Raw genomic sequence first — 16,699 nt, forward strand, 5'->3', positions numbered from 1 at the left:
AGTACGTAATTTGCAATATTCCAAAGGGTAAATTATTCGAGGTGCATTTTGCTCACAATTTGTGGACAAGGCTTAATTCACCAGCAGCAGAAACAACAACAAATTTCCATTCTTTAGGGCTCTGAGACTATGTGATTCAGAGTTTATAGTGGTCTTCTTCTCCAGTGAAGAAACTGAACAAAGTATCTATGTCGTCTCACCTATCACACCGGCTGTCATCAACTTGATAATCAAATGCATAGAGAGCTCGTGAATCAAATTCATTTCAATATACAGATGACGCTGAAATGATCTTAGGCTTTCAAACTTGAGTGAGTTCCAGAAATGAGAAGGTAACTCTCAATTCTTAGAGTAAAGCACCTGATTCCAAACAAAAATGATGCTCATTCCATTAATGAATCTGGCACATCAACCCATCATATAAATGAGATAGATTTCATGTCACCTAAAGGATCACTAAAATAAAAATAATAACTAGGAATACACAGATTACACACTAAAAAAAGAATAGACTGTAGACCGATACTCAAGAAAGACCTTATTAGATTTTATAAAGTTTCAGCTTCAAACATAAACCACATCAATTGTTACTTATATAAACTTCTTTTTTGCAGACATATTGCACTATGTTTTTATGCATGATAAGAAATAAGACATCCAGCAACCAAACATAAAAATTGTTACGATATGTTCTCTGCCTCTCTTCCAATAAATTGTCAATTTTCTTCGCAGCAACCGCTCCTGTAAGGCTTTAGATGCATTACTGACTTAAGTCAGGATATGCTTGATGAAGTTCTGTATACGCCTTAATATAATGAAATGCTAGCAAATGACGCAGATGATTATTTAAAATTTACGTTTTCATCACCAATGTAATCATAATTACAAGTTTACAAAGTTGCATCTGAAGAATAAAAAAATGAGGAAAGAATAAGACAAACTTTGTAATCATAATTACAAGTTTACAAAGTTGCATTTGTAAAATTACACGGGAATTAAGGAGGAAAGAATAAGACAAATAACAATAATAAAATATTTTAATGGGAAATACAAAACATTAAATGATGTCTTTAAATAAAACAAAGATAAATTATTGATTAATGATGTCATGCCATCAATCCTTTGAAAAAAAAAAGGACCAATAACATGCTTCTAATTGAAAATTAAGAACCAATCATATTTATTAGCTTAGTTATGGGAAGTACAAACTTGAGAAAAACGATGGAGAGAGAAAATAAGAGTGAGGTTATGATAGTAAGAGTGAGAAATTAAAACATTAAATATACAACAGAAAAAGAGAAATGTAATTTTGAAATACCCAAAATAGAAACCAGGAATGTAATTTAGGGATGGAGGGAGTACGTATCTATTATATTATGTATTGTTATTGTGTACACAAAACCAAAAACATACGTGTTTCAAAAAAAAAAAAAAAAAAAAAAACAATACCAAAAATATAAAACTTCCTCGTTTAATTTTTTTTTATTAAGAATGTATGCTTGTAACGCACTTACACGTGTACATATTTTTGGCATGCGAATTGAGCCGAGAAAACATTGATTAGAAAAGATAAACTGATGTACATAAAATTTAAAACTTAACATCAATAAATTCTTATCGTTGTTTAAAAAAAATTGTTGGTTTACCTAGTGTAATATCTTCCTTATTAGAATGCATGACAAATTGTTAAATGATTCCATTTTATACCTAAAGTTTGTATCCCCTAAAACTTGCATTAAATCCTAAACGTCCACTAGAAAAATACAAATACTCATCATGTACTAATTGGCCATTGACCAAATTGGTAAATAAAAAAGACCTCTAGCGACAATTTGGTAAAAAAACTTAATCCGACGACAATTTGGTAAAAAAACCTAACCATATGCGACAATTTGGTAAAAACAATAAACTCCGGCGACATTTAGACCAAAAAATCTATTTTTTTCCGACAAACTCTTTAAAAACCATAATTTAATTTGTTTTTGTGATTTTAAATTTATTTTTCCTTTTATAAATTTTGAATACCTATGCCATTTCCTTTTCATTTTGCAAAATCTTGATACCAAATTTATTTCCTACCCCTTTTTAAAAACATTTCTTTAATAGGAGGTATGAAACTTAAGTGAAAATTGATACTAAACATGTAATTTCTTGAAAATGTTATTTCTATAGAAAAAAAAGGATTGATAAATAACCACGAAAAACGAACTAAATTAAGTGTTCACGAGTAATTTGTTGGAAATTTTTGTATTTTTTGGATAAAATGTCGCATGAGATAATTTTATTTACCAAATTGTCGCTTAGGGTTAGTTTTTTACCAAATTGTCGCCGGAATTATTTTTTTTACCAAATTGTCATTAAGGGTCTTTTTTATTTACCAATTTAGTCAATTGGCCTGTACTAATTCAATTGAAAAATACCAAACGATATTAAAGAAAAGAAAGGAAATAATTTATTTATTGAATGCACCCTATATACATGCATATATATATATATATATATATATATATATATATATATATATATATATATATATATATATATATATATATATATATATATATATATATATGTAAGCTGAAGGGTTTTCGAAGATTTGAAATTTGACTAGGGACTCTCTTTTTTTGAAAATCAGGATGCATTACTGACTAGGGACTCTCTACTCGTTTAATTTATTACGTTATTCCAGGCTTTTAGGAATTCCCCATATAGTAAATTTGACCATCTTATCATCAATTTCCAACGAGTCTATTAATCTGCATGCGTTCATTAAACGTTCCCATTGAAATCAAATCAACCAATTAAATTAAGTGAGCCCTAATGGCTTGGCTATATATATGCATGTATTGGGATATTGTATATTGTGGTATTACCCATATTCTAATCCTTTGTTCATTCACTAATCGAATTCAATATGGATTACATCCCCACAAAGTATCTTAAAAAAATGGGTGATTATGATATCGTCATTGACGGAATCTCTATTAAAGCCAAAGTAGTTGATTCCGGAAAGGTTTTGGAAGAGTTGATTCCCGGCTATTTTCGTGGTGAAGATATCTTAGGAATAGACCTTAAATCCTTTACTACTACAAATGAAAAAACCAACAACTACGGCTCAAGTAATAATAAACCACCAATAGTTATACTACTGATCATAACCTCAGCTTCTCACTGCCTAATTATGCACGGCAAATATTTGGGGAGCTATGTGTTACCTAAAACACTGAAAAATTTCCTAGAGGACTCCAACATTTGTTTTGTGCGACCTACTACTACTAAGCTCTATCTCATTGATAGTGTTAATGGTGTGGCATGTAGTGAGTTGGCTTCGCGGGTGCTTAAGAAACAAGGTCTTATGCAATCCAGTTTAGGGGATTTAGCTCGTGAAGTTGGGATTCCGTATCAAGATGTATATGCCTCATCAACTCGTATCGATTGTCAAGTTAAGATTCCGTCTAGAAATGGTTATTATTGTAATATTTCTAAGAGATCGACAATAGTGGTAGATTCCAAGTACGATAGTATTCTAACACAAGAACAAGTGAAGATGGCCATTTACGATGCCTATACTTGCTATAGAATTGCATCTAAGCTCCTGTCTTCGCTCAACTAGTTTATTTTATATTTACGTGAGTCTTGTTGGAGTTTAATTATGCTTCTCTGAATTATATCAATTATGTAACATTTCTATTGTAGTACTTCTCTCGTGTTTTGTCTGGTTGAAGATTGTTTAAAAATTAGAATTAATGAATATGTGTGTTTAATTTCCCTAAGAATTTAATATTTAGTGTTCATCTTGAGTTATTGTGTTTAAATGAAAATATATGTGTTAAACTTTATTTCCTTAAATTTTTGGTACACTTAAGAAATTTTTAACCAAAAAAATGTAATGATCGATATAGCAGTGGCTTTTGTAATGTGATAATAAGTACGCAAATACAATTCGAGTCATACAAGTTATGTATCATACTCCATGGCTTGCATCAGTGGTGGCCTGAAAACCTATTCATGAAATTATTGTGTAATGTTGCAATTTCAAAATCCCCAACTATAATTTTGAATTTTTCTTCCGTTGTTAAATGTTCACCGTACCTTCCATTAAAAATAAAATAAATAAATAAAAATAAAAAGGATATAGTGTATTTGTGCCCTTTCACAATAATTTTATTCATAAAAGCTATACTTCCTTCACATAGATAGTGTATTTGTGAGGTTGTGCCCTTTCACACAACTATGTATGGAGTATTATAGAAAGATTTTAAATGGGAAGAACTTTTTGAACCTTCTTAGTTAATTGGCATAGTAGAAAGAACAACATAAAACTAGGATTGAAAAGACTATTAATGGAAGGATAATGAGATATCTATATGTCTAAATTAAGAGTTAATGATGTTTTTGTATACTATGAATAGAGAGGTGGGGAAGTGTTCATTACCATGCTATAGATGAAGTGAAAACTTATTACTTGGACCATAATATAATGATGAGTAATCATGTGATGGGAGAATTTAACCTAATCACTATCTTAATAAATTTATTAACTCCGGTCTTACAAGTCACGCAAAAGAAATTAGATCAGATAAGTTAAGCTAGCAAAGATAAGTTCAATTCAGCAAAATCAACTTAACATAAGAACATTTATGTTAAATTTTACATAAAATAGCCGAGGAGTTCATTAATTGAATTAATTTATACTTTGTATTAAGACATTTTGCCAACAATCACCTTTAATGTTGTGAAACTTAAATACCTTTATCTTATTTTTCAACAACCACCCAACAATAATAAAAACTTGTTGTCAAGGTAACACTACTTTCACAAGATGGATATTACTAGGTAACATATAGTAAAGTGGTATAACCATTGTATGGGAAACATTATAGTTACCCTACTAATGCAGTGCATGCAATGACCAATTGACTATGACAGTTAAAAAACTTTGATAAATTTGGGTAGAACATACTAACCTAGCAAGTTATCGTTTATGGAAAGAGTACCCCATAAATAGTAAAGTTAATTGCTTTAATTATTTCTATGCCTTGTGTTAGAATCTACTCCTAAAACCTAACTAGCTAGGTCTAGGAAATTATCAATCTATATAAATACCTACACATGTATACGTCCCTAAGTACTTACGTAGTGCCACTAAACGGGCAGCTTAGATGAAGAGGTCACGCAAACCTCAAATTCCTGTTGAATTTCTCTTACAAATGGGTACATGTGATGTTACCATCCATGGTGTTAAGCTCACCGCGCATGTAGCCAATTGCGCGGCAGCTGTTGACAAGCACATAGCCAATCTACGATGCCACCTCGAGTGCACAACTAAGGTGGTTGGCCTAGACGTTAAGAAGCTCAAGCCAGCTACGGGTGGTTACACCACACATGCACTTATCCTATGTGTGTTTCGTCGTTGCCTTATCATTCACTTAGATTATGTAGGAAATCATGGTAATGCACCCGAATCCCTAGACAATTTTCTTAATGATCCCAAGATTTGCTTTGTTGGAATCACTAAATTGCCCGAGATTTTCTACCTTGTCAAGTTTAGTAACCCTGATGTTGGTGTACAAGTGGGTGACTTGGCTGCTAGGGTTCTTAGAAACCCGGCTCTAACCGAGTCTAGCTTGTCCGATTTAGCCCTCCAAGTTGGGGTGCCATACGAAGGACCACCGTCTCCAACTACTGAGATCGAAGTTGATTCGAGGAATCCAAAGGTGCTCACTGATGAGCATGTTATGGCTGCAGCCAGTGATGGTTATGCTTACTACCAAATTGGTTACAAGCTCTTGACCTCCCTCTAAATATATATGTTTAGTACTTGCATTATGTTATTTTTATTTTTATGTCTCTAAATTTGTCTTAAAAGTTCTCACCTTGTACTGTCACAATGTATTCATAGTGCTACTAGTAGTATGTGATCATACTACAATGAATAAATAAATAAATCTAAAACTTTTGTAAACACTAGGTATAGATGGGTTATTATTTATTAATTGATGTTCATTACCTTAAAAATGCGCTTTGAGTCTAAAATAATATTACTCCGTACGATCGATCGAACCAATGCAAAATCATTCATCTAAGAAAACTTAGTAATGTACTACGTACTAGGTTGTGGTTAAATGATGCATTCTTACTTTATCTTCTAGAAGCATGCACTAGCTTAGGCTTACTTTATCTTCTAGAAGCATGCACTAGCTTATGTTTACTTATATTGTTTATTGCTTTACCCCATAAAATAATAAATAATAAATAAAAGACAAATTGCTTACACCAAAAGCAACACTTAATAATAATAATTATAAGATCCATTATTACTAATACTACGTAAAAGGGAATTAAGTACTCCCTCCATCCCTTAATTACATTTCTATTTCTAAATTTACACGGGAATTAAAAAACCTGGAGTAACCTTAAAACCCATGATTAGAAAGTACAATGGGAATTGCAAGACATTTATTGTTGTCTTTGAATAAAACAAAGGTAGAATGATATTAAATGAAGCACATGTTATCAATCCTTTGAAAATAAAAAGAACCAATCATATTTGTTTATTAAAAATAAAAGGTTCAATTATTTTCAGTTATAGTGCTGCACATGGATTTATAATGTTCAAAAGAGTGAATGAAAATATGATTTCTGTGCAACCATTAATTGCAAAACAGAAAAAATAATCATAGTAATGTCACATCACAAATATTTAAGGATAATTTGGAGATATTTGGTTCACTTACTAAAAAGAGAAAGTAGGAATATAATTTTAAAACACCCAAAAAGGAAAGCATGAATGTAATTAAGGGACATATGGAGTACTAATTTAACATGACTTGGATAGAGTAGGCTAGCTATAATAAGTGATAGAGAATAAAATATATTCGTGGGCCTCAATCATTAGATTAAGTTTTGGTTGAGATGATCCTCTAACATGGTATCGAAGCCTGCATCCACATTTCAAGCTCAAATGACCTTTCATGTGAGAGAGAGTGATAGAGTGTAAAACATATTCGTGGACTTCAACCATCAAATTAAGCTTTTGATTGAGATATTCCCCTAACATTAAAAATATAAATACTAAAAATATTAGTTGATCCAACAACATGTATCGTGTGACTTACTGACTTAAAAAAGCTTTAGTTGATCACAATTATTCGCAAATTTACAAGTAGTGACATAAGCAATAGTGATGTAAACAATAGTGATGTAATTCCCAAGCCTCATACATCAAGCTAGATTAAAGAATATACTTCTAGAGTTGCATGATAAGTTCTTTTAAATAAAAATGCATGTTATGACATATTGACATTGAATCTCAAAACATATGTAATGAATGTACTTTTGTAGTTTTGTACTCGTATATCTTCTCTGTTGCACGAGTGGGGAAAAATTTTGATCCATTGTTTGATCGATCAGATCCAAAATTTAATACGTAGTATATTTGATTTTTTTTTTCCCCTATATATTTAAATCCCGAATATTTTGAATTGGATTTGAATTTCATATCTTAAGCTTCGATATTCGAAATATTGAATTTTTTTTATGTAAAACATATAAGGAGTATTGAGAACTATTGATAGACACTAAGGCCATAATAAGATATTTTGTAGTCCAACAAGAAGTATATACTTCCGTCGTTCCTTAATTATATTCTTACTTCTAGTATTTATTCCTCACGTAATGGAGAGAAGTAGGAATCTAATTAAGAAACGGAGAGAGTAGTGTTTTAGGGAGATATGTAGTTGGCAAGATTGATGTGGTGGCTTAGGCGGCCCACAATATTTTGGTCTGCATAGGTTTTAGTGGGTATGGTTGGTTATGGAGTGGCTTAGCAAGTTCCTCTTAATTGTTGAATAACGCTAGTTTTGTTCAAGCAGTACTCTATATTGCAACATCCGTACAATAAGAAAATGATGGCACGTGATTTCAACAAAGAAAAAGATTCTCAATTTCTCACTCATCACAATCATTCAAAAATAAAAAGAAAAGAAAACTCTACTCAAACGGATTATGGATGTATTTTAGGTGTATATTCTACATATCCTCACTTAATGAACCATTAAGTGAATTAAGGTACATAGCCGACATACAAATGCTTCCATGTTGGACTATAATGAAAGATTAGCAATACCATCTATTTCGGCTAGCTAGTTCTGGGCTTTGTGGGTGTCTTTTTCAATTCTGTTTTAAGGTAGGGGAAGTGTTCATTATGATGCTATTATCAAACGACTTTTATCATTCAAACAAATAAGCAATTATACTACACTTTAAATCTTTTATTAGTTTATTATTCACTACATACATTAAATAATATTCTTAAAATATACAAGTGCAAATTAATTAGTTCATTACACTTAAACCCCTAATGTCCCTACCTAATTTGCTTTAATATGAAAGTGAAATTAGGAAACACCTACCTAGACACCTAATATGATCTCATAAGAAACATCTACCTAATAACTCACCAATTACAAACCAAGGATCTTCCACCCAATTTGTAAATGTAACAAATTAACATTATTATAGTTACTACTTGTATATTACATGTACCACATGTGCCATAGTGCCAATGTGGCCTTAACTAATCATAGACAAATTAAGGTAGATTTAAAGGTTCTAGTTATTATTGCATACCAATTAAAAGAATCTAGATACTTTTCTTTTTATTTTTTACCCAATACACTACAGTGGGCAGATTTAAAATTTTATTTTTCAATTTAAAGCAAGGGGCACTTAGAAAAGAATAAGAAATATGCTTGTAAGAAGGCTTGAACAAATATCATAAAAACTTAGGCACCAACTCAAGTATAATTAAGGTAAAAACAATACTATGTACCACAATAAAGCAAAGCTAATTCAACATTCATTTTACATTGAAATTGGTATTAGACTATTAAAAAAACGATTATTAGTGGAGTCTACGGTCTATTGTAGATCCGCACTTGCATGCATATGCACTATTATTTTGTCTAAAAAAATTAAATTCAAAAAAAAAAGAAAAAAAAAAAAAACTATAGACAATTTGAATTGAAGATACAATTGGAATAATTTTGATATGAAAATTGAAAAATGTAAAATTAAAGAAGACATAAGATTTAATAGCTATAACATTGATGACTCGTTCACATTATCATTAGAAACTATTACAACTAAGGAGTAAGGAGTACATATCACCAAACTCCACAACACTCGTTACATAAAAACATAGAGAACTTAACTTTTAGTAGATAACATTACCAAATAGTAAATTGCAAACCATCTTAACATCATTATTCCTTACTTAATTACTCATTTACTCCATAAACAACTTGCAACCAATCTTGTAAGAAGCATAAGCATCAATACTAGCATACTCCACTTGCTCCTTAGTCAGCACCCTAGCTTGCCAATCACTCCTACAAACATGAATGGGCTTAGCCATATAAAGCCCGGCGATATCGCGAGCAAGAACTTTAAGACCGGGCTTTCGGTACCACCTTATGGGCCAAAGGCCCAAAGCATGGGCCTGAATATCCCTGCTCCTAGCACAGATCAGCCCATACTCATCCCTCAACTTAGCCACATCATCAGCCACTTCAACCCCAACAAAAGTGAAATTGGGCCAGCCCATGAAATCCTTAAGAGACTTAGGCAAATAATCCAAGTAAAATAGTTGGATTATGAGACATTTTGTGTCAATGCAAAGTTGAAGAGTAGCTGATTTGTTGCTCATATATGACACTTGATGAGGCCTCCACTCTATGTCTAGCCCTACCACCGTTGATCTGCCTTCGGCGACGTACCGTGGCAAGATATCTGCCACCCATTCATCTATCTCTTCTGCTTTGTTTGTCAAAGTTGTGACTATGTTTGCACCACCAAAACTTACTATGTATTTGTTGGTGTTCATCTTTTGGTGTAACTGAGGATTATAACATGGGTTAGTAGTAAAAGTTAGACGTAATGGTTAAATTTATAGTAGTGCTAGTAAGTGACAGTTAATTATAAATTTGTTAGGAATAAATTAGCACTAATAAGGATAGGATTAAAGTGTTATGGGAAGATAAAAGGGGATGCTAAGAGTCCAATTACATAGGGATAGAGCAAAATTAGTGCTAGCTGCATACTCCGTAACTAGTAAATGAATGTTAATTTGACCAAGAGTTGAAAGTGAGAGTAATTAATGTACTCCCTCTGTCTCTTATAATTATACTATGTCTATTTCTTTCACGTATTACTCAAATAACAGAGAAAAATAGGCATATAATTCTATTCAAAAAAAAAAAAAAAAAGGCATATAATTAAGAGATAGCGGTAGTAATATACGGAGTACTCTTTTTGAGTATATCCGTTAACAAAAGGTACTGTAAGAGGGAAACAATTGCTTAGGGTGAAAAATTAAATTAAATTAAAGTTTCAAGAATGAATGAATGGATAAGTTCGATTAGTAGATGACTAGAAGATCTCTTTTTGAGCAACTCGAACTGGGTTGAACGTTCTTAGACTTATGTTTATTCGTGTAAAAGCTACGGGTAGATTTTTAACATTATTTGAGATTGTAATTTAATCACACAGTTGTATCAAAACATATGGAGAAATAGATATAATATACCTATAATGAAGTAATACTGAAATGTGATCAATTGAATTGATGATGGCCTTCCGAAATTTCTTCTGAACTCAATAATCAATTTGTGATGAAATGGTTTTAGCAAGAGCGAGCTAAGGTCTAATAAAGATATGATGTGATTTGCTTGACATTGGGGGTAATACTTTTATACAATCCAAATATTCTTTAGCTAGGTTTTCACACAATTACACTCAATTAAAGCATTAACCTTAGCTTTAGTTTGTTGCATTATAGGTTAAATATACTTATTATACGTCATACCTTCTAGAAAAGATTAGTCATAAACTTTTACAATGAAGAAATTCAAGCATGAAATATTCCTACAACTTACAACCAAGCAATCAATCCCTACAGCTTACAACTTTGGGAGATTTGGATCTAATTTAATACTCAATGGATTCTATCTTTCTTTATTTCAAAAAAAAAAAAAAAATTATAATAATAATAAAATAAAATAAAAATAAAAATAAAAAAAAAATCATTCTCTACTTTGGCTATTAGTTTACTTGTAAATCTGCAATGGTGTTGGTTTCACTGTATATACAATTTTTTCACCTTTTCTTCTTGTTACCCTAATATGAAATCAATAAAATTTATTAAACCTCCAAAGTTTACAATAAATAATTTTAGTTTTTATTATTACGTACTCCATCTCCATGTAAACTACGGAGTATATATACAACTTCACTTTGTACCAAATAAGAAAAGTTTTTAATTATGTTGTCATCGATTCTTTATTACAAGGACTCCGTATTTACTTAATCTTATATTGGGTAAAGTTAGGAACGTGGTGCCCAATTACATAGGAATAGAGCAAGAGTAGTACGAGTAACTAATTACACGCATAGGAATAGAGCAAGAGGAATAAATCATGCCACCCTTATCTTTGGAAATTATGAAATATACATGGAATATTGAAATGTGCACGTAGCAAATCTTAATGGTCGTGTTGATAATGTCTTTACTTTACTACTCTACTATTTCCTAGATTTACAAAAAAATAAAATATTATCATACATATCAAATAATACTCTACTAGACTACTACCATACATGCAGATTTGATGTTTCATTTACCCAAGGAAACCACTCTATAAAAGAAGAGCATATAAAATTATAAACACGGTATACAATACTTCGTATAATTCACTACATTTGAGCTAAAGAAGTGCGTCAAAATAATGTTAAAGAGGCCACAAAAAAAACCAGTAATTCCGGTAGAATTCCTCTTACTAATGGGCACTTGTGATGTTACTATCCACGGTACTAAGGTCACGGCGCATGTAGCCAACTGCGTACATCGCTGACCTACGATCTTATCTCGAATGTAACACTAAGGTTGTTGGCCTAGACGTCAAGAAGATAAAACATGGTCATTACTACACCCAAGTTATAGTTCTATGTGTGTTTCGCCGCTGCCTAATCTATCATTCACTTAGATTACTTGGGAAATAGTTATGCTAACGCTCCTGAGTCCCTTGATAATTTTTTTAAAGATGAGAAGATTTGTTTTGTTGGAGTTACAGAATTGCCAACGACATTTAGCGTTGTAAAATTTAGCTACTCGAGAGTTGGTGTAAAAATAGGTGATTTGGCTGCACGAGTTTTGAATAAACCCGTGCTCATCGAGTCAAGTTTGATCGATTTAGCCAATCAAGTTGGGGTTCCATACGACGGTCCAACATCCGCAACTTCTGAAATTGAGATTGATTCGAGGAACTCGATGGTGTTTACCGATGAACATGTAGTGGCTGCTGCTAGTGATGCATATGCGTACTACCAAATTGGTCACAAGCTCTTGACTTCCCTCTAAATTATTGCTATAATGCTATGTTACTATGTAATTGCAATGGTTTAATTGTCATGCTTTATAATTATAATCATATTGTCGTTACTGTGTAGCATTGACGATTTCACTTATCAAAATTTATCTATACAATATTGTTATGGACCTTATAGAGTTATGGCATAAGATGTTACATACTTTACAGTAATAATCCAAAATTTTAAGTGTTAATTTTTTCATTTTTGGCTTATAAATTACTTCTAATCATTCATCAGCTTTCCCTACAAAAATTAATTATTGGCCCATATAATGCCCTAGTCATTATGTTAAAAAAACAAGATTAAAATTTTCATTACTTAACACAATTCTTATATGGTAGGTGTCGCATCATAATATGTGGCATGGTATCATTTCAGTGCAATTAACTCATCATTATCTCTAATACGGAGTAAATTTCTAAATATTATATCGTCACTAAATTACTAATTAAGGCCTATATGTATAACAAGTTAACAACACATCATCATATGAGTCATATAAGTTAAAACCAAAGATAATGTAGAATCAACAAATTTTGTTTGTATATTTGATAGAGAAATTACGAAGTACGGAGTAACAAAATAATTGGTTCAAGTAGTGACAAAACTTAAGGGTAAATTAGAAGGTGACATTTCCAAATATTCAGCCAGATATTACTACTATCGTATTCAATATGCCACGTGTGATACTGTGACATAAGATTTTCTGTAAAATTCTTTCAAAATAATAAGATGACAACAATAGTAACAGTCTATGTCACCTTCTTGTCACCTTAGAAAATTATAGATAAATGTCATACGTGGCTCCACGTGTTTCAATTGGGCATGCACGTACTCTAGAACATTTACTTTTGGACGGTAGGATGAAATTCCTAGCAACGATTTGGGCTGGGCCCCGGCCCAACTTGTGTAAGTGGATTTAACTCAAGTTTTGACAACTCAATTTTTGATTAAGCTTTCTTATTTGTCTCTCTAAAATTTGGTGTATTCATTTTATTCAATATGCGCCTATATATGTAACATGTACTTTCATTTTCATTTCAATAATCTTGTTTTTTCTTTTTCTTTTGTCATCCATTATAATTCGTATTCTTGTATAGATGCATTGTATAACATGATTTTCCTATCCTTTAATTATGATGTCGGTCTTTTATGTAATCTTAAAAAAACATTACTAAATTTTAACTAGTACCATCGCATATTTGCCACTACGTCACATTGATGACTGTTTGGATGATTAAGAAATTGAGTTAAATGACTGTTTAATGGAATTTTTTTAAGTTTCAAATCAATTTAGGTATACTTTAAATTAGCCAACAATTTCTTTTCCCAACAAATACGTATTATTGTATTTCTCAGCTAATATTATCTTTCAAATTGATACTCACTAAGGCCCTGTTTGGTTTAATGTAAAATATTTTCAATGGAAAATTAGTTTTCATGGAAAACATATTTTCAAGGAAAAACTCAATTGCAAATTAGTTTTCCTTTGTTTGGTTGCATACAAGAAAAGTCCAAGAAAAATAAAAAATAATAGTGGAAATGTAAGGATGAATGAGAGGGAAGTAAAAAAAGAGGTAAGGAGGATAGAGGAAAATGTGGCTTCCCTTGTTTTTGGAAGGAAAATGTTTTCCATCATTAAGGTTGGAATTTTCCACCCCTTGAAAAATTGTTTTCCACTCCTTAACAAACCAAACAAAGAAAAATGGAAAATTCATTTTCCATGAAAACCTTTTACATCAAACCAAACAGGGCCTAAATAACTAATCTTTTCGCCCCACAATATATATTGTTTATTCACGTTCTCATAGTCAAAATTAAAAACTTTGATTAGAAATTCTCATTAATATTCATCATAATTATTAGCATAACTGTCAAAAAATGTTACTCTCTAAGTTCTAAAGCTACTCAAAATTATTATATTTGAGACAAAGGGTAAGAGTGGGTGGGGGTTATCCGACGAGCTTTACGGCCAGCCTTTGAAGACTTGGAGATTCGTGTGTGGAGACAATTGACCATTTGCTTAAATATTTTGCCTCCTTTTTGTCTTGCTTGTTTGTCACTTGGGTTATGGATAGATTTAGTTGATCCAAGATATTCCAAATATCAAAATATTTAAAACAATATATGTTATATGTAGCTTGCTAACTAGTCAACTAACATATCATTCTTAATTATCTAATCAACTTTGTTGTTATAATGGTATATTGTACAACAACTACGTACGTATAGTATATTCAACCCGACCAAATACAAACTTATTTTTATTGATCAAAACTGATTCTTATAATAAGATAAAGAAAGTAGAGCGATATTATTTATTTAATTTTTTTTTTTTTAATAGCGGTATTATCCTCTTTATGACTACACTGAAGCACACAATTTTATGATTTCGATTATACATGGTATAAGAATGATGAATTAAGAATGAGAAGGATCATAAAAGAGCCAATGGAATTAGAGCTACAACTAAAAAAAAAGAAGTGCAAGTGGAAGTGAAAGTGAAAGTGGAAGCAAAAGCCAAAAGATGTAACAAAAACTTCATGGCAAAAGTCAGAAAAAAAAAAGGGATAAAATTTAAGGGTAAGATCGAATACAACTATTTAAATGTGATTTTATTAATTAATGAAAGCAACCATGGGTCAAAAAAAAAAAGAATTAAATAAAAATAATAAATAAACAATTAAATAAAATAAAAGGAGAGAGAGAGAGAAAATAGAAAAGAAAAGCACATGGTTGCATGTGCGCATATGGGTCTATCTGCACATGCTTTAAACTACACTGTCCAACTCCTCCATAACATCCTATTTTACGTTTTCAATTTTCATCTCCTTCTATATAATTACGAACTCTAATCTTTAGAGTTATCTACTATGTAAATTTATGTATGCTCTTACCAAACAAACAAAAAAAAAAAAAAAAAAAAAAAAACTCCGACGTATATAAAAGATGTTGATTTTTGCGTATTAAGCTAAATTTAATTAATTTTATCATACTAGATAGACTAGGATCTGTTTCGATTTACTTAACACAACTAAACTGAAATGACTGAAATAAATTGTTTATAAGAGAAGAAAATTAGGAATCAAACTAAATTGAACTGAATTGAACTGAACTAAAATTAAGCTAGACAGAACAAGCCCTTAGTGGATTGTGTTGTGCATTTTCATATTTCTCCCAATAAAACGTGGCCAAAGCCCGACTCACGGTCCAACATTGACAAAAGCTTGGCAAGCATGCCTTTTTTCATGTTATACTCAATTATGTATCAGTTAAAGTATAATACTTATTAAAAATGCAAAAAAGTATTTTTTTTAGTCAAATCGCCTATCATTGGAATAGTATTTAACTATTTATGGTTTTACATCATACAAGCAAGGTTAAACTTGCAATAGATGTTGCAACACTGATTATAGAATTATTAGTGATAAAATCATATAATTAAGCTAATAATAGTGGTAGTGAAAATAGGTGAGTTGGCGACGACAGTTGGCAGTTGGGCCTAAGTTAGTCCAAAAACGTCGACTGACAAAATGGGCCATAATTGTAAGATACACACGTGTTGGCCCTTAACATAAGTGGCTGGAGTGAGTGACTGCTGCTTAGTGAAGTTAACCTTTGTTGAATCTTATATTGTCCGTTTTTTCCTGTATAATATAACTCATACAGAGGTACGTATGTATTTCTGCAATAAAATCTAAAAGAAACAATAATATTTTAAATAATATTGAATGTACAAAAAAAAATAATGTTAATCACTGCTCTTTGAGATTATATATAATGTGTCATAATCAAATTTGGTGGTACATGTACAATATATACATGCAATTGCATTGTGTTGTATATAATATAGTTTTGTTTTTGAGTTGGGACAACATGAAGGTTTGGTGGGATAACAACATATAGCATTTACACCCCTACTCGTGGGGGTTGGATACTTGGATTACGAAGTTACATATGCTCATTTCATCCTTTTCTAAATTCCCTATGCTGTAAGGAGTTTATATCACCAAGACATGTATCGGAGTATATATTTATTACGGGATATTTCTTTAATAAGGTAAACATATACACTCTATATTGTATTAGACGCGGTATAATAGTGAAAATGTTAAAATAAAGTTGAGCTAAATAATTTACAAAAACGTTGATAAACTACTCTTGTAAAAGAAAAAGGATTATCCTACATAAACTTGGTGAATAATTTTGTAATGACCAGCATTACATAAAGTGACCTATGATTAGAGAGCATATTAGCACAATATACATG

The 16,699-nt window shown here is 31.3% G+C and overlaps 2 protein-coding genes across 2 annotated transcripts; one reads left to right on the forward strand and one right to left on the reverse strand.

Moving 5' to 3' along the window:
* Positions 1-5,162: 5,162 nt before the first annotated feature.
* Positions 5,163-5,804, forward strand: LOC145627501 (uncharacterized). Its single transcript, XM_081679888.1, has one exon. It carries the CDS (start codon positions 5,163-5,165, stop codon positions 5,802-5,804), a length of 642 nt encoding a protein of 213 aa, XP_081536014.1.
* A 3,256-nt stretch (positions 5,805-9,060) lies between these two features.
* LOC145626380 (3'-5' exonuclease-like) lies at positions 9,061-10,837 on the reverse strand. Its single transcript, XM_081678803.1, has 2 exons — positions 10,589-10,837; positions 9,061-9,898 (listed from the first exon to the last, which is right to left on the reverse strand). Exon 2 carries the CDS (start codon positions 9,884-9,886, stop codon positions 9,290-9,292), a length of 597 nt encoding a protein of 198 aa, XP_081534929.1. The 5' UTR covers positions 9,887-9,898; positions 10,589-10,837; the 3' UTR covers positions 9,061-9,289.
* Positions 10,838-16,699: the final 5,862 nt, after the last annotated feature.

Source organism: Chenopodium album, chromosome 4 (assembly GCF_948465745.1).
Source record: "Chenopodium album chromosome 4, dcCheAlbu1.1, whole genome shotgun sequence".
NCBI lineage: Eukaryota > Viridiplantae > Streptophyta > Magnoliopsida > Caryophyllales > Amaranthaceae > Chenopodium > Chenopodium album.